At 39.3% G+C, this 27,665-nt stretch overlaps 1 protein-coding gene across 3 annotated transcripts; it reads left to right on the top strand.

Annotated features, from left to right (window-relative positions):
* The first annotated feature begins 1,124 nt into the window (after positions 1 to 1,124).
* Positions 1,125 to 27,378, top strand: pparg (peroxisome proliferator-activated receptor gamma). 3 transcript variants are annotated; one of them, XM_061218878.1, is made up of 8 exons: positions 1,171 to 1,240; positions 1,322 to 1,471; positions 15,056 to 15,277; positions 15,636 to 15,805; positions 16,760 to 16,898; positions 21,197 to 21,396; positions 24,262 to 24,751; positions 25,792 to 27,378. In XM_061218878.1, the coding sequence occupies exons 3-8, from the start codon at positions 15,058 to 15,060 to the stop codon at positions 26,037 to 26,039; spliced, it is 1,467 nt and encodes a 488-aa protein (XP_061074862.1). In that variant the 5' UTR covers positions 1,171 to 1,240; positions 1,322 to 1,471; positions 15,056 to 15,057; the 3' UTR covers positions 26,040 to 27,378. The 3 variants fall into 3 exon arrangements, with proteins under 3 accessions (XP_061074861.1, XP_061074862.1, XP_061074860.1); XM_061218877.1 differs by having other exon boundaries at positions 1,125 to 1,471; XM_061218876.1 differs by lacking the exons at positions 1,171 to 1,240; positions 1,322 to 1,471 and adding an exon at positions 1,515 to 1,711.
* The last annotated feature ends 287 nt before the right edge of the window (positions 27,379 to 27,665 follow it).

Here is a 27,665-nt window from a genome sequence, read left to right as displayed (position 1 = left end):
AGAGTAAAATGCCGATTGGAAATAAGCCCATCTACCTGTGATTATGTCAATATAATGGTATTCTGGACCAAGTTATAGTTCAGATCAATTATGCCTCTATCATGGCATGTGAATTCTTTCATTTTGTCATTTTAAATGGAACCTGTACCCAAGCCTGGATCGTCCAACTTATTCTAGTGTCTGTGGATCTTTGCGTGCTTGTGTGTGTGTGTGTGTGTGGGGGGGGGGGGGGTTGTTACAGACCATAGGGCACTGAGATGTGATCTTGGTTTATATTTCAAGGTCATTTGCTATTATCATACCAGTCATAAAAAGTCAGAGAGCAAGTTCACATCCATTGCAAGAAGTTTGGTGATTAAGTTAGTTCAGCATGCTATCTACTTCATGTACTTCTTTCAAAAACAAATGCAGAGAAATCATGAAACTGAAGCGTTCAAGGTTTTGTACATGGAATTCGGTTGGGTTTTGTAATGCTCTTGTAAATCCTTTTCAATAAGCTTCAAAACCAAATTGGCTAGTCTGGGAAGCGGTATGACCACAGAACACTGCATTGTCACACAAGATACAACTGTGGCCACATTGATTAACACCAGCAGTTTAAATATATATATATATTATTTTTCTTGATTCAGCATACTGGCAAGTGTGCTAAATTGAGAATTATGTTATCCGTACACAGAACTTAACATGCATGTAAGCTACTATGCGTCTCATACTGGTGATTTTTTAGATCGCTTTTTTTAGACTGAACTAACTTGTTGTCTTAATTCAATGGCTTCGACAGTGTCACAGATTTAACTATATATAGACTATAGCATAGGATACGCGCACACCACACTGTGATAACTCTTTATTAAACTTCCCTTACAAATAAAATCTGTGTACAAATGACATAAACATATTCCCTGTGATTTATACACCGTAACACATTTTAAACGAGACAACTCGGTTAGATAAGCTAATTAACTATGTTTACTATAAATACTAGGGGGGCATGGCAATAAATGACAGCAAACCGTTGTCATCGAGTTCGATCCTATCAACTAGGATTAATCCAGCAATTGAATTACTCACGTTAAAAAAGGCAAAAGCCTTGGTTTCCGCATTTTGTTCCATGTGATCCAGGCTGCATGTGATGCCCCCTGTACGTGTTCCTCTGGGAGGGGAAACAGGATAGATAGGTTGAAAACTTTGTTAAGCCTGTAGTCTGTCAGACTGCTCTAATACAGTTAGAGCACTGGTAGGCTATATCTCATTAATCGGTATACATACACTGTACAGTAGAAGTCTACTTTGCCTGATCGAAAGACTATCTTGACAGTTGAAGGAAGGCGAGACACGAAGACAAGACACGCGTGCTGTGAGAGAAGGGAGCGGAGCGAGAAGAGACCATCTATGAATGCTCACAAGTGTGCCCCTCGTCTAAAAGGAAGTGACAGAACTATAAACTACGTTTAAAGGACCGAAACAGGTCAGTCGATTTCATACATAACCTAATCTGCGATGCGCGTTTATGATCGCAGTAGTTTGAAGTCCGTAGTTTTGATATAGCCTATGTCATTCGGGGATAACCTGGCGTGGAGGTTCAGCAAGGCTACAGAATAATTGCATAGTTTACTATTATTTCTTTATTGTTAATATTAATAGTTTCCTGCTGCGGTGCACATGCAGCACATCAGATTTACAAATCGAAGCCGCCTTATTGTTACAGGTAAGTGCTGCTCATATATCATTACTTACTTACTTACTTACTTACTTTTCAGTATGTTATCACTATGAGTAACTTAAGTTCAAGAATATTATTCTGCGTTTGTATAACATCCTTCTATATGATATAGTACTTAGATAGCATGAGGCTAATTTGTGCATGCCTGTTTATTTGAAGTATGAAGTGAGAAGTATTGTTTCTAGAAATTGTAGGCTACGATACCTCGTTAGTTTCCTTAAAACTACAGCATTTGTCACAAACGACAATATAATTTTCCTGAGTACACAGTTGTAATAACGGACATGGGAGTTTCGTTGTAACAATACATCGTTTATCAAGTATGACTCAGCACTTTCTCATTCACATTAGTCAAGTGTAATTGCAACAAACATCAAGTTGCCTACTCCTCAAATTTGAGCGAATAGGCGAATCTCGGTTTCGTGATCGTATACCCCGTAGCCCAACTGTCTACTGCATATGGCTATACATGTGTACTTAAGTAGTACTTATGTGTAACTACTTGCGAACTTTTGTTTTGGACGTTATCATTTTTTCAGTGACCTATAGGTTCTCTAATCTGTCACTATTCATACAATGAAAATGTAAACATTTAGTGTAGGCCTACAGCATGCAATTCTTAAAATACTAGGTTTTTAATGGTGCAAGAAGGCTTATCATGGTAAAAGTTGTACGAGTGTCTTTAGTCTTGTTAACCTGTTACCTTATGTGATTAATACAACTATATAATCACAATGGTAAGTTATCTTTGTTGTCTTAGACTGTCCAAAGAAAATCTTGAATGACTGGCACCTTTGACTGTGGAATGCCATTTTTTCTGTCAGTAGGAACATTATGACGTTTTGGAGCCTGTGTTACTGTGTGATTTTAGTTACTAATTTAACTTAAGGCATTTTTTAAAAGATATTTTGCCTGTTTCCTCTCTCTCTGTTTTGCCACATGCTTAGCTAATTACTCAGCAGATAAACCTTTCTTAGGTTGTGAGATATGTATTTAAAAGTTTGTTAAACATGTTTAGTTTGCTTTTAAAATGGGAAACTAATCCAACAATGAAGGCATGTTGCAGTAGGTTGACCTATATTAAGGTACCTCAGGGCAGAAATTGGGTTGCTTCTGTCTCAGCGGAGTGTGTCTGCCCAAGAAGTGAACGCATTCTGTGTTTAAGCACTGTTTCACCTTGCAGCGTGAAATAACTCAAATAAAGAACTTTTGGTGGGAGGTCTCACCAGTTGTGCTTTACTGACATATTTTAGGAGGGAAATGTACATTAGGACATTGGTGAATTAGGACATTCTTTAAAAGTTGCCAGCCAATTTACAAATGTGTATGTTTCGTGACATTTCTTTCACACTATGGCTTTCCTTACACTATGATTGTGTGCTTTAAAAATAGAAAACATGAAGTGGAATTAATAATCTTGTTGTCTTAAGTTTGTATTTGGAACAACCATTGCTTTAAAAAACAAAGAAGGAAGAATGCCTTCACAGTATATTCTACACAACTGAAGAATGGCTTGAGACGTAAGCCTTGTCTGAAGGATGAAACCTAGAAAAGGATGTTTCTGTCATTATGTTTCCAGGACCTTAATACAATAGCCACCTGTTGGGACATTAGATTGCAATAAACATGACATCATCAAGTTGAAAGTGGGCGATTAAAGGAAATTACTTAATTCCACATGACACAAATGACATTTATTGATGCTAGGAGGATTGTGAAATGATTGACATAATAGAGAAGTAGTGCCCAATGTCCAAGTTTAACTGGTTTTTACTTTCTGCATCACAGATGTATGTTCACAAAGCAGAAGTTAATTTGTGTTTATGGACAATAGAAAATCCAAAACGTAAAAGTCAAATACAGCTTTATTTTGTAACTCTTATTTTCCACAAATACAAAAAAGTGCTCCTCCTAGTTATACATTTTCATATACAAAGTCTGCGGGAAGATATTCAAATTTGAGGTGACTGAATCACTGTTTTGTCAAAAACAGAGACACATACCTAACCTATAGCTGCATACAGGTATAATTGCCATGGGTTGGCAACCCCACTCTAAAGTTGTATTCTAATCTATTATATAATTCACACGGACATAGTGGTGTGGAATGTGGAGGACTTTGATCGCTGGTGATAAATAGAAGGTGTGCCAGTCGTAGAAAAGCTCTGATTAAATTTCCCCTTGCCTTACATGGCCTTAGAGCCTTTGTCATCTCATGTTTCCTCTGATTGCTGAATACTCTGAACCACCTTCTCTAAACAGTGCACTATAAGCCTCTGTCCCATCTAACCCCTTCATTTCGGGATTACTGCTGCATATAGAATTTGTTAATTCCTCCTGTCTCAACTTTTCCTGTGTGGCATGTAGGACTGTTCTGTGATATCATAAAACACAGGGAAGGTAGTTGTTGGGCTGTACCGGTATCAGCAGTTTGCTGTATTAATCTGCTTTGCTTGGGACGTGCCCCTCTAGTGTTTTTGGCTTACTTATCAGGGCACTTTTAGTGGGGTGCAGTTTTGAATGCCTTCTGCCTTGCTTTAGAAAGATTCATTCCAATCTCCATTTCAATGCATGGGTTAAATTATAATGTGAACTATTGATTCCAGCTTCAGGTGACCTTGAAAGGCAGACTGCAAAAGGGAACTTTCAAGAATGTTAGCTGCAATTAATTCAGTGTTGGGCAGAGAACTGTCTGAATTTTGTCTGACCTTGAAAGACCGAGAATTATTTTTGTTTTTGGGAGTGTGGTCTACCATGAACAGGAAATTGTTCATATAAGAAAGCAGTCGAATATTGTGTCTGTCCCTGCCATGATTAATATAAAATTTAAACAATTTAGCGTAATGGAAAGCTGCTGAAGAGAGAGTAACCGTTATTTGCCCTTGCCGCTTTTCAGACTATTTGCGTCAATACATATTTTTAATGCACAAAGTGCTTGTGTATTTGATTTAATAGTACACTAAATTTACATGTCACATTCCATTCATTGTGAATTACATAAGACTTCAATGTGAATATCTATAATTATTTTGCACTTTATTAGGAACATTTCTATTTTATTACACCTACTTATTCATGCGATCATCTAATTAATTGTGTGGCAGCAGTGCAATGCACACAAGCATGTAAATACACATCAGGAGCTTCAGTTAATGTTCACATCAAACATTAGAATGGGGAAAAAATATGATCTAAGTGACTTTGGTTGTTGGTGTCAGGCAAGGTGGTTTGAGTATCTCAGAAACTGCTGATCTCCTGGGATTTTCACGCACACTAGTCTCTAGAGTTTGCAAAGAATGGCGCAAAAAAAAAGCAGCAGTTCTGCAGTTCTGAATTCAGAGAAGACGGGCCAGACTGGTCAAAGCTGACAGGAATATGACAGTAATGCAAATAACCACACATTACAAAAGTGGTATGCAGAAGAGCATCTCTGAACACACAACGCATCATAACTCAAAGTGGATAGGCTACAGCAGTAGAAGTCTTAAAAGATAAGTCTAATAAAAAATACAGAATAAAGTGCTTGTGAGTGTATATATACAGTGGCTGCACACTTTATTGGCAGAATATACTGTTGAAAGTTCAAACATGGCCATTGTATTTAGCTTTAAATTCTTAAAAATACATCAATTGCTCCCATCCATTGCTCATGAGAAGCGGCAGGAGTGGGGGTCTCAAAGGGGATATGGGCCTGGGTAAGCCCTTTCACATTATTTGGAATGGGTTTACAAACCCAAGACATTTTCACAAGAACGCGCAACCCAAAAACTTCTTTTTTTTTGGGTTGTTTTTTAAAATAGGAAGGGTAATTGGTGTCAACAGCATATACACATGTTTTTCATGTAGTGTGCTCCTGCCTTTTCCTGTCTCCATCGAAGAACAGGACACTGAGGCTGCAGCAGCCCAGCACACCGAAGGCCTTGACAGCGCCAGCTCCCTCCTTATCCGCGGAGGAAACACAGCAACCCCCAAAGGAGTAATCAACCCTTTACTCATTCCTATTAAAAGAAATTGGGGGAAAGTTTACGTCCTTAGATATTGTGCAAACCAAAATTCCCAGGGAGCAGCACAATAAAGATCTTGGGACACAAGGCGCTTGCCAGAAGCGTGTTATTGAAATGGTTCCAGTCTGTTTGTTCATGGTCCCTAGTGTGTGTGTGGTGAAGAATTAGTCCTTACATCCTCTTACACTGATGAGTCCTCCTCGATGTCTCTACCTTTATAGAAGCTGGCTATCCTGTCATGTAAAAATGTTTATATGGGGTAACAAAAAAGCTCATGATTAAGCTCATAATTCATATATTTTTATCTTTGAGCAGTGTTGGCATATTATTTCAATGCAAGTATTTTTGTTGCCTTGGTCATGTAATGTGTATATGCAAATTAGATTATTACATTACATAGATTCCTGAAATAATTTTCCTGCTTACTTTGCCCCTACGAGTTTTATATAAGAAGCAGGCAGGTTGGGGAATCACAGTATACAGCGCCTGAGTGTGCCTGGCCCATATGAAGTTATGTTCTCATGGTGCTAATATCATACACCAACTTCAGCATTCACCAACAACTTCATGGAAAATGATCGTTTAGCATATTATTATATTATTATTTTATATCAAGGCCTCGTATGGGAAGGACAGTTGGACCACTTCTTGAAAGTTTTCCTTTTACTGTGAAAGGTGTCATTCCACTCTGCATACCTGTTATGGTGTGACTTCTCCAGTTACCTGAGGTTCAAGCTATTTTTTAGCTGTCAGACAGGAACAGGCATCAAGTGCTGTTTTTGCGGTGTTCACACTCCGCCAAGCTGGGGGCAGGAAGGCAGAGTGTATGCTCTTTTTTCTATTTTTTTGAACAGATAATGCAGATAATAGTGAGGCTCATTGAAAAAAATGCAGTCCTTTTGTATGTGACCTGGCAAGTTTATATGAAGAGCATTAGCAAAGCCAAACTGGAGGGGAGACAGTGTGACGCTGTCCATAGGGCAGCTGACCGAATATCCCCATGCATTCAGAGGTTCAATTCCACATCACGTGAAAATACAGGAAGAGGGTGGACTGCCTGACGTCATTTCAGTACAAAAATCTAAATGTACACTTAAAGCATTCACCCAGAACAACTTGGGGTGCTTTGTGCTACAGTTCTGCATTAACCTGGCTCTGGAATGAGGCTTTAATATATAATATAATAATGTCATATACAAGATTAATATAATTTAATATACATTTCTTATGCACATTCAGTGTCGTACAATGCATTCAGTGCAAACAAGAAATGTGTAAAAATACAGTATTTGTATCAGTATTTGCGCTGAATCTTTGGTCATAGTAATTGTGTACTTGTTCTACATGGGAGTATTTGTTGTGATACAGTGGGCTCCAGAATTATTGGCACCCTTGATAAATATGCACGAAAAGTTGTATGAACTAAAAAATAAAATATAGTTATTGACATAAGCTTTATTTTCAACATGCGTAAAGTAGTGCGCTTTATTAATGATTCAATTGAATGAACCAAAGTCTTACATTTTCCAAAAAACTGGTTCCACAATTATTGGCACCCCTGGTTTAATACTTTGTGCATACACCCCTGGCAAAGATGACAGCCATGCATATTTTCCTATAATTTGTGATAAGGATAAAGAACACATTTTGACTTTTGACGATTTCTCCATGCAGAACTTTTCAGAATCATTGATATATTTTGGATACCCCCCTCTTCAGTTCAGACCACAGGTTGGAATTGTGATACTTCATTGAGCATTGAGAATATTGAGAAGCCTGAAGCGTTTTGGAACAATGTACTTTGGACTGATGAAACCAAAATTGAACTTTTTCGCCACCATCAAAGAAAGTATATTTGGAGAAAAAAGGGTGAAGCCTTTGTAGAGAAGAACACCTTGCCAAGTGTGAAGGATGGAGGTGGATCCATTATGCTTTGGGGTTGTCTGGCAGCTGGGGGCACAGGAATTATTGTGCGAGTGGAAGGAAGAATGGATTCCACCAAATATCAAGAAATGGAGGCTAATGTTCAGGTCAGCCCAGATATTGAAGTTGAAGAGAAGTTGTGTATTCCAGCAAGACAATGATCCAAAGCATACCTCAAAATCAACCATGAGGTTCTTCCAGGAAAGACGGATGAAGATTTTGGAATGACCACCACAGTCCCTAGACTTCAATATTTTTGAAAATCTGTGGAGAGATCTCGAACATGCTGTAAATGCAAGGAGGTCGAAGAATATTTTTGAGGTAGAGGTGTTCTGCCAGGAAGAATGTGTAAACATTCTAAGAGAAAATTTAACAACTCTTAGTTGGCTACAGGAAGTGTTTAGAAGCTGTTATAGTTTCCCAAGGAGGAGTAACAAAGTATTAACTGACAGCGTTCCAAAACCTTTGCACAGGTCCTTTTTCCTTTTTTATTATTTTGAAACTGTAAAAAAAAAATACAAATGAAAATTTTAAATAAAAAGTCATCTTGCTTTAAAATTTGAAGAAATGTATCATGTTTAACGTTGTACCATTTCACTTCTGCTCACTTGGATATTAATTGTAAAAGGCTTTTTGACCCGGGGTGGCCAAATATTTGCACACTACTCTCTGAATGAAGAAGGCATTGAAATGTGGATAGCTCATTGGCAAAAAGAACCACAATATTAGTTGGAGCTTCATTTAATGACTTTTCTGGCTTCATATTTATAGAATTACAATGTTTTCACACGTTATTATTGAGCATATGTATTTTTTGTTAAAGATAACAAATATGTATTTCTTCAAAATAAACTTTCTTTTGACTTAATGAAAGGACTGAAATGTTTTTTAATGGAAGTACTACTTTCCTAAAGCAGTTGTCTGTTAAGCATGAGCAATGAGTACTTTAAACCAGCAAGGTTACCAAGGCTGTCTGCTAAAAGAAGCGGAACCCAAGTGACTTAAAGTAAAGATGAGGCAACAGGAAGTCATCTGGCTGGTCTAACACCTCACACAAGGACCACATGACAGTTTGCTGTCTGCACTTTTGCTGAGGTTAAGAAGAGTCAGAATTGGAAAAATGAGTCTTCTAGTTCCCCTTAAATTGGGTTCTATCCACAGGAAAAGCATGACCAGCATGCTTGCCCGCTTGCAAAAGTCAAAAGGTCACCTCAGTTGTAAAGAGCAGAAACCATACAGCGCACTGTAGTGAATTAGCATGCCACCACTGTTACAGAGGAAGAAAGCTGGTCTGTGGGTTTTGTTTGCATTTAGTTAAATAGTGACCTGTAATAAAACAGATTCCAGGTCCTTCTTTTGTTGGGTTAGCTAAGGTTATTGGTAAGGTAAGTGGCACAGATACCCTTTACATGTCTGTTGCTATATATTTCCTACGCTGGATTCAGTTTCAAAACATGTGGAATAGTTGCCTTTGTTTACGTATCTTCCATGTACGTGTGTGTCTGTGTATCTCTCTCTCTCTCTCTTTCTTCTTCTATGCATGTGCTATAAATCAATGCCTTCTCTGTATCTTTGGCTTGAGAAATGTCAAATTGAGCATTAAAACCTGTGTTTGGTCTTCCTGTACATTTTAATGACTTCATATTAAATCACATTTACGGAAAACTTGCTAAACCAGTTTGCATGTGAATATACAGTATTTGAAATAAGACTACATTTTTTTTGCCTTTTCCAGCCTTGTAATTGTACTTTTTGCATTGTGCTGCAGTTCTTCTCCTGTACACACTCCCCTGTTGACAGAGTTGGAACAAGAAGTTTTTATTTTATTTTATTTTTTATAAATGAACCAAATTAAAGTAGCCTATGTCTGTCTGACACAACTGGATCTGGTTTTTAACATCCCAGCACTGAGTTTGTGGTCACAGATCTTCCCTCAGTGAGACTTTTATGTTCAGCAACGTGAATATGTGGGCAGAGACATGAGCAAACTCTGTACCAGTTGAGTGGGCACACAGACAGGCTGTCTTCTGTGGCACAGTCAGAGCACGAGGGCATCCAGGAGGGCACAGGCACAGCGATGTGTTTTCTGGCACTGGATTTGCAGGGTCAGGAGGTCACAGCTTTGTCGTTTCATTTTTATTTTTTATTTCATCTTTTTTCTGTACGATTTTGAGGGGTTTTTTTTTATAATGGCCCCTATTCCTCCCTTCACTGGAAGGTAAAAGACAGAAACCACACACACCCATGTGTCAGGAAATAGAACCGCTTTGAAACTTTGTTAACTGAGGGGAAAGTAATTTTCCACTTGCCTGAAATGGCTCATTTCATGTGTGTATCATTGTTCTTCATAGACTTGAAAAATATAAGCCGCGAACTACACAGCCACATTTCATGAGCAGACATTTATTTACTTATTCATTTATTCTTTTCATGCAGGCCAGCATGTAACTATTATCACCTTGAAACTGATAAATTGGCAAAGCAGCATTATTTGAATTCCTTAGGTTAAAAGGTTAGCCGAGTTTGTACTTAGTTCTCTCTAACATAATATAAAATATGTAAACAAAGAACATCTCTTTGTGATGAGATTGTCCCGACATTTGAATGCATTTTGTCAAATGTAACTGAAAGTAAAATGATCAGGGAAATGAAAATATTACATTGGTACAATATTTCTGAAAAATATGAAAAATGTCCTCAAAAAGTATGGAGATGGTAGAGTGAATTTTGTTTTTTTAATATATGCAAGGCATTTGGATTTCAGATCAAAGCCTTTATTTAATGGTATTTACACTCACTGAGCACTTTATTAGGTAGACCTGTACATGTGCTTGTTAATGCAAATATTTAATCAGCCAATCATGTGGCAGCAACTAAAGGCATAAAAGCATGCAGACATGGTCAAGAGGTTCAGCTGTTTTGCAGACCAAATGTCAGAATAGGGAGTAAATGTGATCTCAGTGACTTTGACCATGGAATGATTATTGGTGGCAGACAGGGTGGTTGAATATCTCAGAAACTGCTGATCTCCTGGGATTTTCACGTGCAACAGTCTCTAGATTTTGCAAAGAATGGTGCAAAAAACAAAGAACATCCAGTGAGCAGCAGGTCTGCAGACAAATGAGAGTGGTCAGAGGAGAAGGGCCAAAGCTGGTCAAAGCTGACAGGAAGGTGACTGTAACTCAAATAACCACACATTACAACAGTGGTATGCAGAAGAGCATGTCTGAACACACAATGCGTCAAACCTCTTAAGTGGATAGGCTACAGCAGCAGAAAACCATATCTGATAAAGTGTCCACTGAGTATACATGCATGTATTTCCTGAGGGAAGGGGTGAAAATATCATGAGCACTTTGAGAGCAGAATGGTAGAGAACACACTGCAAGATGCAAATCCATCATGCATTTTGTCTCTGAAGCAATGTTCTTTAGCTCTTGTCAATCTATAAAGATAAGAATGAAGATGCTGTTGAATGTTGTTATTCAGGTTAGGCTAGTGTTTCTTCTGCACTAAAAATGACTTACTGTATAGACATACTGTACTGTATCATGGACAGTTTGAAGAGACAATAAGGTAGGCTACATTTTCCAGTTTTCATTTTAATTTGGTTGTGTTTTACACTGCAAACATTTACCACACAGTGCATAGAAACCTTGGGAGGTTCATAACATGAGATGGTTAATCATTTGAAATTACTTTTTGTAAAGATACAGATGTATAATAAACGTTCTTTTGAGCAAAAGTTAACAACTTTGCAGGGTTTCAGGGCTTTAACCTTTGGTAAAAAAGTGGAATTAGATAAATGGGCCAAATTATTCTTTTTGTACTGTTTTCTAGGACTGCGACTGCTGTTGACTGATTTGTGTGAGCATTTTGTCAACTGAAGTTCCTATTCAATTGGCTTTTTTATGTAATTGCAACTATGCAATTGCGGATTTTATATTGATAGAGAAATATGTGGAATTGTTTTAAATGTACCTACTGAGTGACATATGTTTTAGTGGGGTTTTTTTTATTTTTGGAGAGATGACGAACACCAATAAAACAGACTCCAGAATATCTGTGATAAGGCACTAATGTAGACTGATTCTGTACATTCTGTTGCATAACATGACACTGAATATGCAGATATAATCACAACCTGGTCACAAATATATACTCACTTTATGTGATCTAAGTATCTTTGACTGTGGAATGATTGTTGCCAGAAGGGCTGGTTTGAGTATTTCTGTAACTTCTGACCTGATTTTCACACACAACAGTCTCTAGAGTTTACTCAGAATGTAAACTCTGAGTATCTCAGCATCTCAGAATGCACAACATCTCGAACCTTCAGGCAGATGGGCTTCAACAGCAGAAGACCATGTCAGGTTCCACTTCTGTCAGCCAAGAACAGAAAGCTGAGGCTGCAGTGTGCACAAGCTCACCAAAACTGGACAGTTGAAGACTGGAAAAACATAGCCTGGTCTGATGAATCTTGATTTATTCTACCGCATACAGATGGTAGGGTCAGAATTTTGCGGCAACAGCATGGACCCAACCTGCCTTGTGTCAACAGTCCAGGCTGGTAGTGGTAATGTTTTTTTGGCATACTTGATGCAATCATGTCAACATGGAACAGAACACAAAAGGAATGTTTTCAACATCTTGTGGAACCCATGCCATGAAGAATGAGTCTATTTTGTAGCAAAGGGTGACCCTACCCAGTATTATATAGTGTTCCTAATAAAGTGCCCAGTGAGTGTTTTGCAGTACTATTACATCACATGCAGCTCTGCAAACTCTAGAGACTCTTGTGCGTGAAAATCCCAGGCGATCAGCAGTTTGTGTGATAATCAAACCACCCTGTCTGGCACCAACAATTATTCCATGGTCAAAGTCACTTACACATCACATTTGTTCCCCATTCTGACATTTGGTCTGAAAAACAGCTGAACCTCTTGATCATGTCTGCATGCTTTCATGCCTTCAGTTGCTGCCACATGATTGGCTGATTCAATATTTGCATTAACAAGCTAATGTACAGGTCTACCTAATAAAGTGCTCACTGAGTTTGTATTTTAGTGCCCAATTGAAAAAGAATCCTCTAAAATATGTTAGCATCTGTAAGCACTTTTTAATTATTATCAGGAGTGGTATATTATTGACTGCCTTTATATTTAACTTTTGCTTGCAGGATATTTCATCTTCATGGTAATGGTTCTGGTATTGTTTTAAAAATTCATATTGCAGAAATATTGTTCAGAAAATATTATTTGAAAGATTCCCCAGAACGGCTGGCGTTTGCTGGTGTTAGGAAATATGAATGAAAAACATTGCAATGCTTTTGCAAGATTGTCCCTATGGAGTGAATTTCACATAACAGTCAGTGAACAATCCTTTTTCCAAATGAAAAACATGGAGAAATAAAGGAGATTTCCTCACAAGCAGACGAGGGCAGGGTTTACCGTCAGACCCTTCGCAGCGTGTCTCAGAGGCTGCAGTCACGTCATGCTCAGGTGGCCAGAGCAGCACGCGTACTGTGTAGACTGCCCGAGATGCCGTCCAGACATGAGACCTGCTGTCCTTTGTGTCTTTAATGAGCGCTGGCATGAGCATTGATCATTCGTCGTCATGTCCACAAGATTCTTTCCTTTGTGGTTCAGGTTTTAACAGGTCGCTGCCGGCTTTGCTGTCAGCATGCCTTGCCCTGGGTTGGTTCTTGGGGGAGGTTAAAGTCACACTTTCAGTACCATTCAGAGAGAAACACCAGATCATGGCCACTTGGACATTTCTTCATCAGATGAGGAGGAGGGGTGCGGGGGTGTTGGAATCCCAAAAGCAAGTCATGAGAGTGTGATTCAGCCATGGGGGCAACCAGAGCAGTTTGACTCCCCAGCTTCCAAGGCCTCGCCAACCAGAGCAAAGGTTCGCCCGCCTGGAGCATGTTTTCCACACTGCAAAATGGAGCTGCATCCATCGGCCCGGAAGCTTCTATCCCCTCTATTTATAGTGCTCTGCCCACTGCTTTCCTTCCAGGAGCCTGAGAAGAAATTGGCCCAATTGTCCTTCCCTCCCTCTTGATTCTGTGGAAACGGTTCGAGGCAGATTCGCCTCGTTCTGAGAGGAGCCCCATTAGCTCAATTAATAGTAGGAGTGCTGGAAATATGTGTCCATAACAGGATGTGTTTTGTTACAAATATAGCTTGCATTATTATTTATCTTTCTTAGATGCAACCAGTTCTATACGATTTATCTTTATAAGAAGCATGTACGATCGTTTTTTAAGGTTTTGAATATGATAACTTTTTCACCTCAGTCTTGTATAGCTGTTCAATATTAGCTCACAGCAAATATGTACAATAAATCCCCCTCGATAAAGTGCTGTAGGAGGAAATAACACATTTAAGGAGGCAAATAGTCAAATTACAGGAACATTTTTTGGGAAAAGGTTTCATGAGGAAATTATTTCATGAAAGGAGGTCATACTGCATCTGTGACAATGAAGTATTGGTGGAAACACTCTTCCTTATGCTTGCTATAATCTGAGAGGAACTATGGAAGTCGATAGTGAGTTGTTTTGCAGCTGGAAGCTATCATTGGGCCCTTTATTGCCTGAAAGCTAATCTCTTTTACAAATATGTGCAGTTGTATCTAGACCTCAAACTGCGAGCTAAAAAATGTCCAGCTATTCACAAATATTCAAAACTCCTATGAATATTGATTACAGTAACTACCCTATCTTCTTAACACAATGTAATTCATTCATATAATTCAGAAAAATCATTTCACCGTAATTATGAATATAATCAAAAAAACAAGGATTGATTGTCAGGATTGTATTTACAAAATGCTCTTTATTTTTTTTTTAATCCACCATAATGTCAAATAAGTTCATCTAGACTGCATTAGTGCAATCACTGATTGTGAGTTCATTTTGAGGGTCAACCAAATTAGAGTTCACTTTATTATCTGCAGCCATCTCTTTACTTTGTCCTGGACTCTGTACAGGAGTTGTATTTAATATTGAAATTGTTATTTAAGCCTCAAATGGATCTCATGCCTTGGGCAAGAGAACTATTAATGTACATACAGGTCCACATGACCTGGTGTAACCAATATGGTGCCACCTCATTGACTTCTGATTTAAGTGAAGTCTGACTCTCAGTGCTAAAAACTGATAGTCAGACTTCACAGTTCAGACACAAGCAGGTTTTTCTGAATCAGAAATGTTTGGAAATGATTGAGTGTATTGAAATAGCAAGCTCTCAGACATTTCATTTAGTGTGAAACTGCTTGCATCAGTGATGTCTCACAGCCAGAGCTCAGTTATTAAGAGGCATCTATGCGGTTGACAGGATCACATGTTCCCCTCAAGCAGACCGCTCCTCTAACAGTGTATTTCCTGTGTGTTGGGCAGATATGGTGGACACTCAGATGCCCGCTTGGCCCATGAGTTTCGGGTTGAGCCCCATGGACCTGCCCGGGTTGGATGACAGCTCCCACTCTTTTGACATGAAGCCCTTCTCCACCCTGGACTACACCAGCCTCACTGGCTTGGGTTACGACACCAGCCCTCCCCAGAGCGAAGACTTGACGCACATGGACTGCATGTACAGTTTCAAATCACAAGAGAGCCAAAGTATGCAATCCCAATACTTTTAAAGAACATTCTTCAGCTACAGTAACAACACATAGAATGGTCTTTGTGTTGTTATCAAGCCACATGACTTGATAGGAACAACAAACTTGAGGATCATAGTAAACATTGCAGAAGACACACATGTAAACTCATTCTTATTGTATGGTTTTTTTTTACAGTCAATCTTTACATGTCTTTACATATATGTAACTCATATTTAAATGAGTCTAATTAAGGACAATTAACAGCTTGTTACAATAATGGTTGGAAGGAATCTGAGTTTAGACAGTGGCTCCCCAAGACTGCATCTGAAAACCCTTGTCATAAATGTAACTGCCTTTGTGTTTTTGTGATTTAGGTACAATAAAACTGGAGCCAGAATCTCCACCACAGTATTCAGACAGCAGTCCATCATATTCCAAACTGCACGATGACTCGTCCACCTCAATGCTAAACATTGAGTGTCGCGTGTGTGGAGACAAGGCTTCAGGTTTCCACTACGGAGTCCACGCATGTGAGGGTTGTAAGGTAGGCTGTTTTCTGCACATATTCAAATAATGAACTGGAAATTATTGTTGGTAATATTTTCATTGCTTTTGATGCATTGCTTGCTGTAAGTCAGCAAGAGTGCTCAGTTTCATTGACTTTGATACTAATTTGTGTGTCTGCTGTCTGAATGATCGATACTATTGAAATGTTTTCTCTTTGGCATGAATATGTAGCCTACCTTCGAAACATCTATTTTATGAGTTGGTATGAAATGAATTGCAAAGGCACAATCCCCACTGTCTGACCAGGGAAGTCCCCCCAACGTGGGCTGAGGTCATATTCAGACATGCAGATGGGGTCAGGAGGTGTCTGGCCAAGATCTTCATACCTGCACTCTTGTCAAGTGTCTGTCACCAAAACCACAGACACATTGTGACTTTCCATACCGGCCTGAAAAGCCTGTACCAGTAAAAAAAAAAAAATCTATCAAGAGAAAAAAATGAATCAACAATGCATGGCAGACTGTAGGCGTTTGTATATTTCCATACATACTGAGACCGTGAGGTGTAGGGTGTATTAATATACAAGTGTGTGGGCATGCACATCATTCTTGTGTATTAGATTGATTTTAAAATAGCTCACCTCCTGACCCCTTCGAGGCTTACCATTACCACAGTCATTGTTCTTTGCAATCCGTTCTAATGGCAGTAGGATAAATGCCAAAAGCCAGGGTCAGCCAAATGGGTTGATATCTAAATTGTTTTTCAGTACAAAATGAGACATATTTTTGGTGGAGCGTCAGTCCGTCCCACTTCCACATTCTATAAATAAATATATTTTCTCAATATGTGAGAATGATGAGGACAGCAGCGGAGCACCTCTGCTGTTGACCCTCAGGTCTTAAACCATGCCCTCTAAAGACACAAGATGGACACGATATGACTGGAGCTGGCAATCACAAATCCATGTGTTGTGTCCTGTTCTGTTTTTAAGGGATTCTTTCGAAGGACCATACGGTTAAAGCTGGTTTATGACCGCTGTGATCTGCACTGTCGAATTCACAAAAAGAGCAGGAACAAATGCCAATACTGCCGCTTCCAGAAGTGCCTGATAGTGGGAATGTCACATAACGGTAAGTGCACATTTCGCCACACTGTGCCAATGTTGGGTAGAAACTCAATTTCAAATCGCAGAGCTGTTAAAACAGGAATTACCTTGGGTTTTATTCCCAAAAGACAAGCCTTCTCATCATTTTGTTTTCTTTTAGTCACAGATTGATGAAACTTCAGAAACCTTCAGAATAAAAATCCAAATACACTTTGCAACTGGCAATCAGGGTGTTCCATCAATACAATTGGGCTATATGAGCAATATATTAGTCTGGAATTCACCTCATGCAGTCTGTAATGTCATTGTTGAAAATGGATAAATAACAAGTACTCAATCAGCTGTACCTATACTATTTTTACTTGCACTTAACAAACATTGATGAAACACCTTCCAAATAGAGATCAACTTGGGGCTTGGTAGGCGGGGGCGGGTGGGGGGGGGGGGGGTTGGGCATAGCAGAGGCGATAGAGCACCTAACCACATCGGGTTTATATCAGGTTATAAGGTGAAGAAGTATTGGTCAAATATTTACAAAAAGGCACAGAAGCAAATAGGTTGTTTCCATAGAGTCCACACCACTGATGGTAGAGATGCATTACTGGCAGAGAACTGTTCTGACACTCCTTCATGTAGTAATTTGTTGTGCTGTTGCCTGCTAGCTCCCAGAAAGAAATGGTTTAAGTTGGTGTGCAGAGCGCCCTGCACACAGTATGAATGCTGAAATCCAGAGGCACAGGTCCTAGAGCAGGCTCATCAGAATGCAGACCTGGAGACTCTGCTGGTCCTTGTGGATTCCCGTATTTAAATGGTTAATTGGTAATTGTTAAAGGGTATGCATTACAGTGGCTTAAACTGGGTTTTGAGTGAAAGAAACCATGTTTGACACCTGTTCTACAGGGTCAAGAAGAGGGCCAGTGGAGTGTTTAAAATTGTGGTTGGTGTTGTTGTAGCTCCAGAACTGTAAAAAAACCCACAATTGATTCATGCAATTCAGGCAATTACAAGTAGCTTAAATTCAGCATTGCAGGATAAGCTGTTTGTCAAAGTCATTGTTATATTTCATGAAACTATTGGTTGCTGACACTCTCTTCAACCACAAATGCTGTAGGAGCTTGTGAAATCTTGCTGGTAGATTTTAAATGTTTTTTTATCAATGATTCATTAAGGCAGAGACTTGGCAAAGACCAAAGTGCTTTGTCAGAGATCCTGGAGCTATGCCCAGTCATACGAGGTAGATTGAATGGCACGGATTTGCGAAAGGTGTGACGGTGGCATGCAATAATTTGTGATTTCTTAAGACATCATTATGCTACACACATGTACAACCCAACAAGGAACTCTTGTACAAAGGTGTACTCACAGAAAATTACCCCATTATGTTATGTTTCAGATGGAAGAAAGGGCCTGTCCTACAGTCCTCTATGTTTGTTTTTGCATTTGATTGATTTTTAGGTCAATGGTTTCAAGGGCTTCTCAACAGATTTAAGGACATGCATTCATGTTAAGGTCACAGACTGTCTGCAGAAGCTTAAATACCCACCTAGTACCTCCTTCAAAAATGTTCATGTTTTATTGAGTGCTGCAGTGTTTTCACAATGATTGATGATGATGATTTTCATGAAACTCTGCCCAGATTTCCTCCCTTCATATTTACAAGGCCATACCAAGACCTTGCACAATATCCAGTTTGCTAAGAAGTGCCTAAAAAAGCTTGCAGAGTTCTGGAAAAAGGTCTTATGTGGCCAGATGAGACAAAGACACTTGCATCAGACTGATGACCAGCGCAAATGTGATACAGTACTGTATATCCTTGCCTTGTCAATCCACACTTTAAAATGCAACATTATACTATATATTTGACAAAATAATTATTTGGACATTATTTCCATGATGATGGATTACCTACAGTAGTGTACAAAGATTTGGGCACCCCTGGTCAAAAAGCCTTTTACAATTAATATCAGAATATGTTACAATTAAGTGAACAGAAGAGAACCTAACCTCTAAATGGTACAATGTTAAACATGACACATTTCTTCAAATTTCATAGCAAGACTACTTTTTATTTAAAATCTTTACAGTTTTTCAAATAATAAAAAAGGAAAAAGGCCCTGTGCAAAAGTTTGGGAACCCTCTCAGTTAATACTTTGTAACTCCTCAGGAAACTATAACAGCTTGTAAATGAGTCTTTCAATTCTTGCTTTTCTCCCATTCTTTCTGGCAGAACACCTCTAGCTCAGAAATATTCTTCAGCCTCCTTGCATGTACGGCATGTTTAAGATCTTTCCACAGATTTTCAATAATATTCAAGTCTGGGGACTGTGGTGGCCATTCCAAAACCTTCATCCATCTTTCTTGGAGGTACTTCATGGTTGATTTTGAGGTATGCTTCGGATGATTGTCTTGCTGGAATATCCAACTTCTCTTCAACTTCAATGTCTGGACTGACTTTTGAATACAAGCCTCTAGAATTTCTTGATTTTTGGTGGAATCCATTCTTCCTTCCACTCGCACAATATTTCATGTGCCCCCAGCTGCCACACAACCCCAGAGCATAATGGATCTACCTCCGTGCTTCACAGTTGGCAAAGTGTTCTTCCCAACAAAGGCATCACCCTTTTTTCTCCAACCATACCATCTTTGGAGGTGGCCAAACAGTTTTGGTTTTGTCAGTCCAAAGCACAGGCTTCAGGCTTCTTAATGTTTTCTTTTGATAACATACAGATTAATTGTAACACACATTTAAACCAGGGGTGCCCACATTTTTGCACTCCACTGTATCCTAAGCAACTCTGCAAGTACATCTTCATACACTACAGAAATTAATAGAAACCAATAGCTGTCTAGAAGGTCAAAAAAACAATTCAACAATGTAAAAAGTCTAAAAGCTGTCAGATGCTTTGGAAATTGGTTTGCAGCAGTGTAAAGTAGCCATACACAAAATTTGTAGCGTGGGTTTTTATATCCAAAATATCAGGGAAGGTAAGCCGACCCAACAGACTTAAACTACCTACCCCAATTATAGTAATAAATGAGCATTAGTAGTCATTGTGCACAAAGTGTAGGTTACCAATAGACTGAGCTCTCTGCATGTTCAGAAAGTGATGCCACAAAACTGTCTCGAGCTAAACAAACCTTGTCCCCTCCCATCTGAAGTCAGTTAAGTAAAGCAAAGGGAAAACCTGAATAAATCAGTGGAGATATATAATGAATGCACATTCCTTACAGGTGCACTGCATGATAAAATTAAGCAGTTAACATCCGATCCTGCTCTGTGGCATGTATATGTATATGAAACACTGAGCAGGCCAAGTTGACCTCGGCTAGCAAGAGGAAAAGATCTAAGTGACATATTGTTCATTATTGGGGCACAGACAGCAGGAGTTTCAATCAGAAAGGCTAGTATTTAAATAGGAACAGTGACTAAAGTGACATCTGCTTTTAGATCGATGGGAAAGCCATCAGTAAATAGGGTTGGAAATTGTGGTCAAAAGTGTACATTTGATGACTGTGATGCTTGTGCATCAGTGCAATATGTACAAAAAAAACAGAAGTGCAACTCTTTCACAGGTGACAGAATGTCAATACAGGACGCGATCAGACTGTCATCAAGAACAGAACATCCTTCATCAACTACATACAGAGGGATATCATTGTAGAGTTGCGTTGCATAAACCCATCATTACGAAGACGAATGCACATTTGAGTTCAGTGGTGCAAAAACCATAGGCACTGGTCTACAGAGATGTGGAAAAAAGTGATATAGTTAGATGAGTCATCCTTCTTTTTGTGGGCAAGTGCATGTGTGGTGTACATCAAGAGAATGGTACAGGCCTGAATGCTAGACCCCTACAGTGAGGGGGTGCGGTGGCTCTGTCATGCAGCAGGGGGCATTTTTCTGACATGGTTTGGATTATGTGAATCATATGCTATGGCCTTCACAGTCACCAAATCTCAACCCAATTGAACACCTATGGGAGATTTGTGATAGTAGTAATAATACTAGTAAAAATACTTGTCAGAGCCAAGATGCCGATTGAAGTAAAGGAGGGGCCGAACAAAGCCAGCACCTTTACAGCCAAGACAAGAGTGAAGATAAGATAAGGATTTATGCTTTGTTATGTACAACCATGCTGTCTGCAGGAATACAGACACAAGGCGAAGTGTAGTCACGCCTGATCCAATGAAACTACTAGTTCCACATTCGGAGGAAGTGGGGACATTTGCAGGGGTCGTGGAAATTTCAAGAAAATATTTTTTTAGCCATTGTTGGCAATTTGTTTCATGATTGTGTATTTGCCTTTTTGTTTGTTTTCCCAGCCATTCGCTTTGGCCGAATGCCTCAGGCTGAGAAGGAGAAGCTGCTGGCAGAATTCTCCACTGACCTGGATCACATGCACCCAGAGTCTGCAGACCTGCGCACCCTCGCCAAGCACCTATTTGAGTCCTATGTGAAGTATTTCCCCCTGACCAAGGCCAAGGCCCGGGCCATTCTCTCTGGGAAGACTGGGGACAGTGCCGTAAGTTGGCCTTCATACTTTCATTGTATTCTGTGAAATCAGTAACTTTTTCTTGGAAATTCTCTTGGTGTATTTCACAGTTACTATACAGTGGGTTCCCCCATGTTCTCACAGTGGGTGACTTGGATGACTGGTCACTCAAGTATACTAGACTAAGGGGCAAGAGCTTACCACTGTTTCCTTTCAGTGGTCTCTTGCAACTACATTTTTAAATAGAGGAATAACAGCATAACACATTATTGAAGGCATATTTTTTTGCCTCATAGGCTATCCTTTAGTTTCTATAGTTATGTCATGGCGCTGATGATTATTATTATTATTTTATCTCGCTAACTAGCAATATATCAACCTTTCTCTTAGTTACTAGCTATCTCACTAGATAACTAGTGATATTTATATCTCTCAATATATATCTCTCACAAGTTAACTATGTTACCTAACTAGATGGCAGTCTCTATCTATCTCTCTATTGCTAGCTTATAAACCATTACAGTCATGTAAACAAAGCATTATTGAATGAAATATATTGCTAGCAATAGCCAGCTCTCCAGTGCTGTGCTGTTTAGGTGCTAATATCATTGTTTTGATAGAGCAAAAGCTACATAGTCTCCTGCCTATCCTTGAGTTTTTAACTGCTTCTCCATTCGAAATGAGTGAAGTCAGATGGAACAATTATTCACGAAATAGGATGAAAGGGTTGGATAAATAGTCATAAGCCGCGGGCCGCTCAGTTGCCCAGTTGCTTCCAGTCGACCAAGTCGCTCACTGTTAGGACACGTGGTTAGTGTAGCTTTAATACTTTTTACTATATAGGGCCTGTATATCTGATTTTGTAATACATGATTAACAGATGGATCAAGGTTTTGTTTTCAGCCCCTTCATAATCTCTATGATGCAGCTTCACATGCCAATATGCTGATATGATATCACATTATCTAAAATATTAAGCATGCAAGCTGGCAATAAAAAGATCACCTTAGCCATGATAGTAATTAGATGCAGTAATTAGATGCAGTTGCCTTACTAGGCATTCTTAAAAAGAATAATTCCACCATACACAGTTGTCTTCTCTTACATTTCACAACACTTCTGCCTTGTTTATCAAGAGCATGTGACATAGTGCAGAGAGTGACTCAACAGATACATAGAAGTAGAAATAAACAAATTATTTTATTACCAAATTAGTTTTACTACCACAGCAGCACAGCTGTGCGTCCTTAGGGAGTGCCATAGTCCATAACTATCCCATAGACATTTGAAGAACCATGAGTACATTCCAGGTGAGAAGTGGACATAGAGTTTTAAAGAACACCCAACATCCTTCTTGATATTTTTTTTGTGTCAACTACCATTTATGTTGTCAGATGCCTTCTACTGCCCATTGGGCTGTGTCTTTGTACTTCTGTTTACATTAATTTCCATTTTCAAAAAACATCTCAGTGGCAGTGAAGTCTGCTAAAGTTAGCATTGAGCTTGACTCCTGAGTAGACCATGCAGCTAGTGGTTTCGTATCCTACGACATTTAGTAGCCTGGCCCAACCGATGTCATTGTTGACGGTGGCTGGGAATCTCAAGGGGTGATGCACAGTTGGACATAGTGTCTCCCAGGGAGGGAAGGCTTCAGTTGGCAGGGCAACCCTCACCTCACCCAACCGGCACATCAAACAGGCGCCTGCCACCTGTCTGTGTCAACCGCTTCTGGAGCAGGCAGTCTGCTGCAGTAGCCATGGTAACTCATTTCGCAGATTGTGGTCTGCTGACCACAATGCCTAAAGCTGACTGAAGAAGAATGAGCTATATTTTGCACTCTATCGTTGACAGAGATGTGTCAGACCATCACGTTCTTCTTGAGAAATCCTTGTAACAAGTGGGCCATTTCTTTTATCACAGATAAAAACATAAAGTAACATAAAGTCAAAGCCAATATCTCTCAACCTCAAAACCTCAACCTTTTTACAGCTGTGTGTATTTCAATAAACACCTCCAGATAAACTCACTGCTCACTCCAGATACAGTCATTGTGGGACAGGTTTCTGTGGTGACATGCTGCATGGTCACCCTCCCGAAGACAAGGACAGTGTCTTACAGTGGTGAAACCTGCGTGCGAGTGTTTAAACTACAGTGCAGCAGATGATACTACGTTATCATGCGCCTCCCTAGCAAGAGATACAGTGTGTCAAGGCTACTACTCAACTTCCTTTATTCCAGCTTGTTTTGACTAGTCTGGCAAAAAAAATAGGCTGAGTGATACCGAACAGCTGTTGGTTATGCAGACTTGCTTAGAAAACTTAAAAGATATTTACGAGGAAACCAGCAGTGGGACTGTATTTAAATCTAGAACTTTAGAAAAATATGGATAATTCATGCGGTTTTGTTAGGACATGTCTTCACAGTTGCATTTCCAAACAGTTGGCTTGCTGAAATTAAGTTTAGGTCTTTTTTTCGGTTTTCAGATTAGAAATCATTCCAAGAAACATTAATATATCTCCCATAAAACACAGTCACATTCTCTGAAACGCTAAATTAATTGCCCTATCCTATTAATATTCTGACAGAGGAATAATAAAGACAGCACTGCTCTTGTGAGATGTCAAATCTTGCAAGGCCTCAGAGATGACTAAAATGGAAAAAATGTCACCTCAGTACTTTCAGGGAACCACAATGTTTTCTGTTCTCAAAGCATAAGAAACACTTTCAAGAGAACTAGAAGAAAAAAAAAACAGAAGTTTCCTTGGTTTTCTATTTGTTGCTTGTCTTTGTCAAGTACCATCTGTGTAGCATGTTGTGTTTTGTTTTGTCCAGTTCTTATGTTTGTTGGCACAGTATTGTCCAATATAGAGCCTCTGTGTCCTTGTGTCTCCCCAGCCCTTTGTCATCCATGATATGAAGTCTTTGACTGAAGGGGAGCAATTCATAAATTGCAAGCAGATGCCGCTGCCAGACCAGAGGCCCGAGGTGGGTGTGGGCTTGAGCCTGGTGCAGGAGTCAGCAGACGAGGTGGAGCTACGCTTCTTCCACAGGTGCCAGTTCCGCTCGGCGGAGGCCGTGCGAGAGGTGACCGAGTTTGCCAAGAGCATCCCAGGGTTCGTGGGTCTGGACCTGAACGACCAGGTGACACTGCTCAAGTACGGGGTCATTGAGGTGCTGATCATCATGATGGCACCGCTCATGAACAAGGATGGCACGCTCATCTCCTACGGCCAGATCTTCATGACCAGGGAGTTCCTGAAGAGCTTGCGCAAGCCCTTCTGTGAGATGATGGAGCCCAAGTTTGAGTTTTCAGTCAAGTTCAACATGCTGGAGTTGGACGATACTGATATGGCGCTCTTCCTCGCTGTCATTATCCTCAGTGGAGGTACGTGGGTCATTTTGCCACACAGTGGGGAGAGAATGGGTCCTACAACCAACATCCTGGATTTAATCAACAAGAGACAACTTCTTATGTTTGATTAGAAGCCAAAATTAAGGCCAAATCTTAATTGAATCCAGGCCAATCTTTCAGTATTGCTTAGTTGCCAAAATACAAATGGTCACTGTACTGTCCTTGCAATTTTCTATCCATGAGATAAATCAGTTGATAAGATATTTGCAAATACATTTATTTTATATCAAATCATTGACAATTTAATGGTTTTGGACATTGATCAGTGATAATCATTGTATATATCCTTCTCCCCTGCCTATTAAGTTACCTACCTCTTTACAGCATACAAGATAGTTATCGTTGAGATTTATTGGTCACCGTTTTCTCCCCCAAGACATAGTATTCTGTCCTTGAACTTGGTCCCCAGGATCGTTTTAAACAGCCATCACACGAAAACTGGCAAATCATTAACTTAGAGCATTTTTAGAGATATATTTATAAAAAATAAAAAAGCACAAGAGTTTTCTTTTTGTTAAAGCAAACTGTCTACAGTATCAGCTGTATGTGCATGGCACCTTAGGACAGTCTTTATAATTTTATGTTGTATTCAGTGTCTGAAATATTCGGATACTGTAGGAAGACAATACACTTCAAATGCTCATTTCACTTTCTATCAGAACCTGAAATGCATTATATTAGCCACACGGGAAAACCCATTTTATTATTTTACAACAAAAGAGAAGAGTATCTCTCACTGATATCTGCTGGTGAACTGTGACCACCTAGCACATGGTTGGGAGGAACTAATGAAGCTGTAATCTAGGGACTCCTGGCTGATTTAAATCTAATTCATCCCCTCATGACTCATTTTTTAAATCCGCTTTTAGAACTGCAAACCAAGATTATGGCAAGATGTACCAGGCACATACAGAACCAACCAGCCGAGACTCCTTGGCATGTTTCTGGTGTGGTCAGTGGTCCAGGCCATCTTGAACTTTCTAAACTACTCTCATCTGCTTGTGGCCCTGCAGATCGACCTGGGCTGCTCAATGTGAAGCCCATTGAGGACCTCCAGGAGACAGTGCTCCATGCCCTGGAGCTCCAGCTGAAGATGAACCACCCCGACTCCCTCCAGCTTTTTGCCAAGGTGCTACAGAAGATGACAGACCTCCGGCAGCTTGTCACAGACCATGTGCACCTGATCCAACTGCTGAAGAAGACAGAGACTGACATGTGCTTACATCCGCTGCTGCAGGAGATCATGAAGGATCTGTACTAGGCTTTGGGCTTGTCCCTGCTCCACCTTCATGTTACAAGCTACTTCACACAGCACCTTCCTAAGGTGTGCCATAGTAACGTTACTGTACTGTGCAACAACTGTCGACATAAGCTGAGGGCCAGATTCAGTCTAATCGCTATGAGCAGTGGAGCAGTCTTTTAAAACGTGTAGCAGGTGTAAATGCAGTCAAAGGCAAGAGGTAATTTAATATGGTTTGAAGTCAAATTAAAGTGATTGCAGAAATGTCTAGTGAAAATGTTACCTGTCATTAACTTTGAATATTAAATTAAGCATGATTTGCATATTATATTACTTACACATAGCATACGTTTCCATTGATTTCCATGGCAGCAGTTTGTAATGTGCATAATCTAGGTTTTCAAAGTCAAGGACAATGCATAGCCTTGTTAGACTGAATCTGGGCCTGAGTTTTCAGGTATTTATCTCTATTCTCATAAAGGTGATGCCTATCGTCTCATATGGGGACAGTAATGCATTTAGCTGAGGGAGTGTGATTTAGATTGCACCTTGAATAAGCAGAGAGAAATGAAATGACAGGTTTTTTTTTTTTATTGGCCTACAAGGGAGAAAATATCTGTGAATATTGAACACCAGTAAAAGATTGTTATGAATATATTTTCTGTCCGATTATATAAAATAAAACTAATAATGTCCATATAAACAACATATTTTTGTTTATAGAAGTGTCATACACACGGTTTCAGAAAGGGAATGTGCAGATACCTTTAAGTCTGGAGTTTAATAAAAGTGTTTAATGCAGGTCTATGTGAAAACAAATTTACATTCAAATTTATTTCATTTGACGTGCATTCATCATTGGCAAAAAATGTATAACAAAGCCTTCATTTTGCTCACTTTGCTAAACAAGCACAAATTATACAGGAAAACAGTGATTTTTCTATGATTGTGAAGTTATTTGTTTTTATTTTTCATATTTCTTAAATAATGGATATTTGTTCATAAACATTCCAGCTGCCCAGTGGGTATCTGACTCTGGTCGGTGTGTGAGTGTAAACTAGAAAGCTCTGCCTCACACAATCTAGGCCTACTCTACTTTTTCTTTTATAATGAAGTTTTATAAAGAGTTTTTTCCCTCTTAAATTTACATGTTCTTCATTGCTTAGCTCATGAGATGTTTGGAGGGTATGGATAGACATGACCTGCCTCAAAAATTTTGGTGCCATATCCTTGCATTTTGCAAAGAGTTTGTATTCTCAGAAGTCAAATGAAACCATTGTCACAGTATTTCTAAATTACTGAATTTGATTTATTTTCAATTAAGCAGTTCTTTAAATGTAAATAAATGTTTTTTAAAACATTCTGTGCATTAGAACCTCTTGATTGTTGTAGTTTAAGTTCAAAGCAGTTTGTCAACTTTCTACACACAGGAATGTCATGCCATGTTCCAACGATTCGAAACACATTGTTTCAAAATGTTCCTCTTCGCACTTCTGTTCTGGCGAACCTAACCATGTTCAAATCTATTTTCATGTCATGACATCAATCTCTGATTGCGTGTTTCCCTAGACACACCCTGTTCTGATTGCAAAATCTGAACTCTGAACAAGTCAGTTGTTAAAAATCTTGTTGAAATACAATTTCCAC

This window comes from Conger conger, chromosome 14, assembly GCF_963514075.1.
Source record: "Conger conger chromosome 14, fConCon1.1, whole genome shotgun sequence".
NCBI lineage: Eukaryota > Metazoa > Chordata > Actinopteri > Anguilliformes > Congridae > Conger > Conger conger.
Note: the sequence above shows the minus strand (reverse complement) of the source record. Positions and strands in the feature narration are given on the sequence as shown.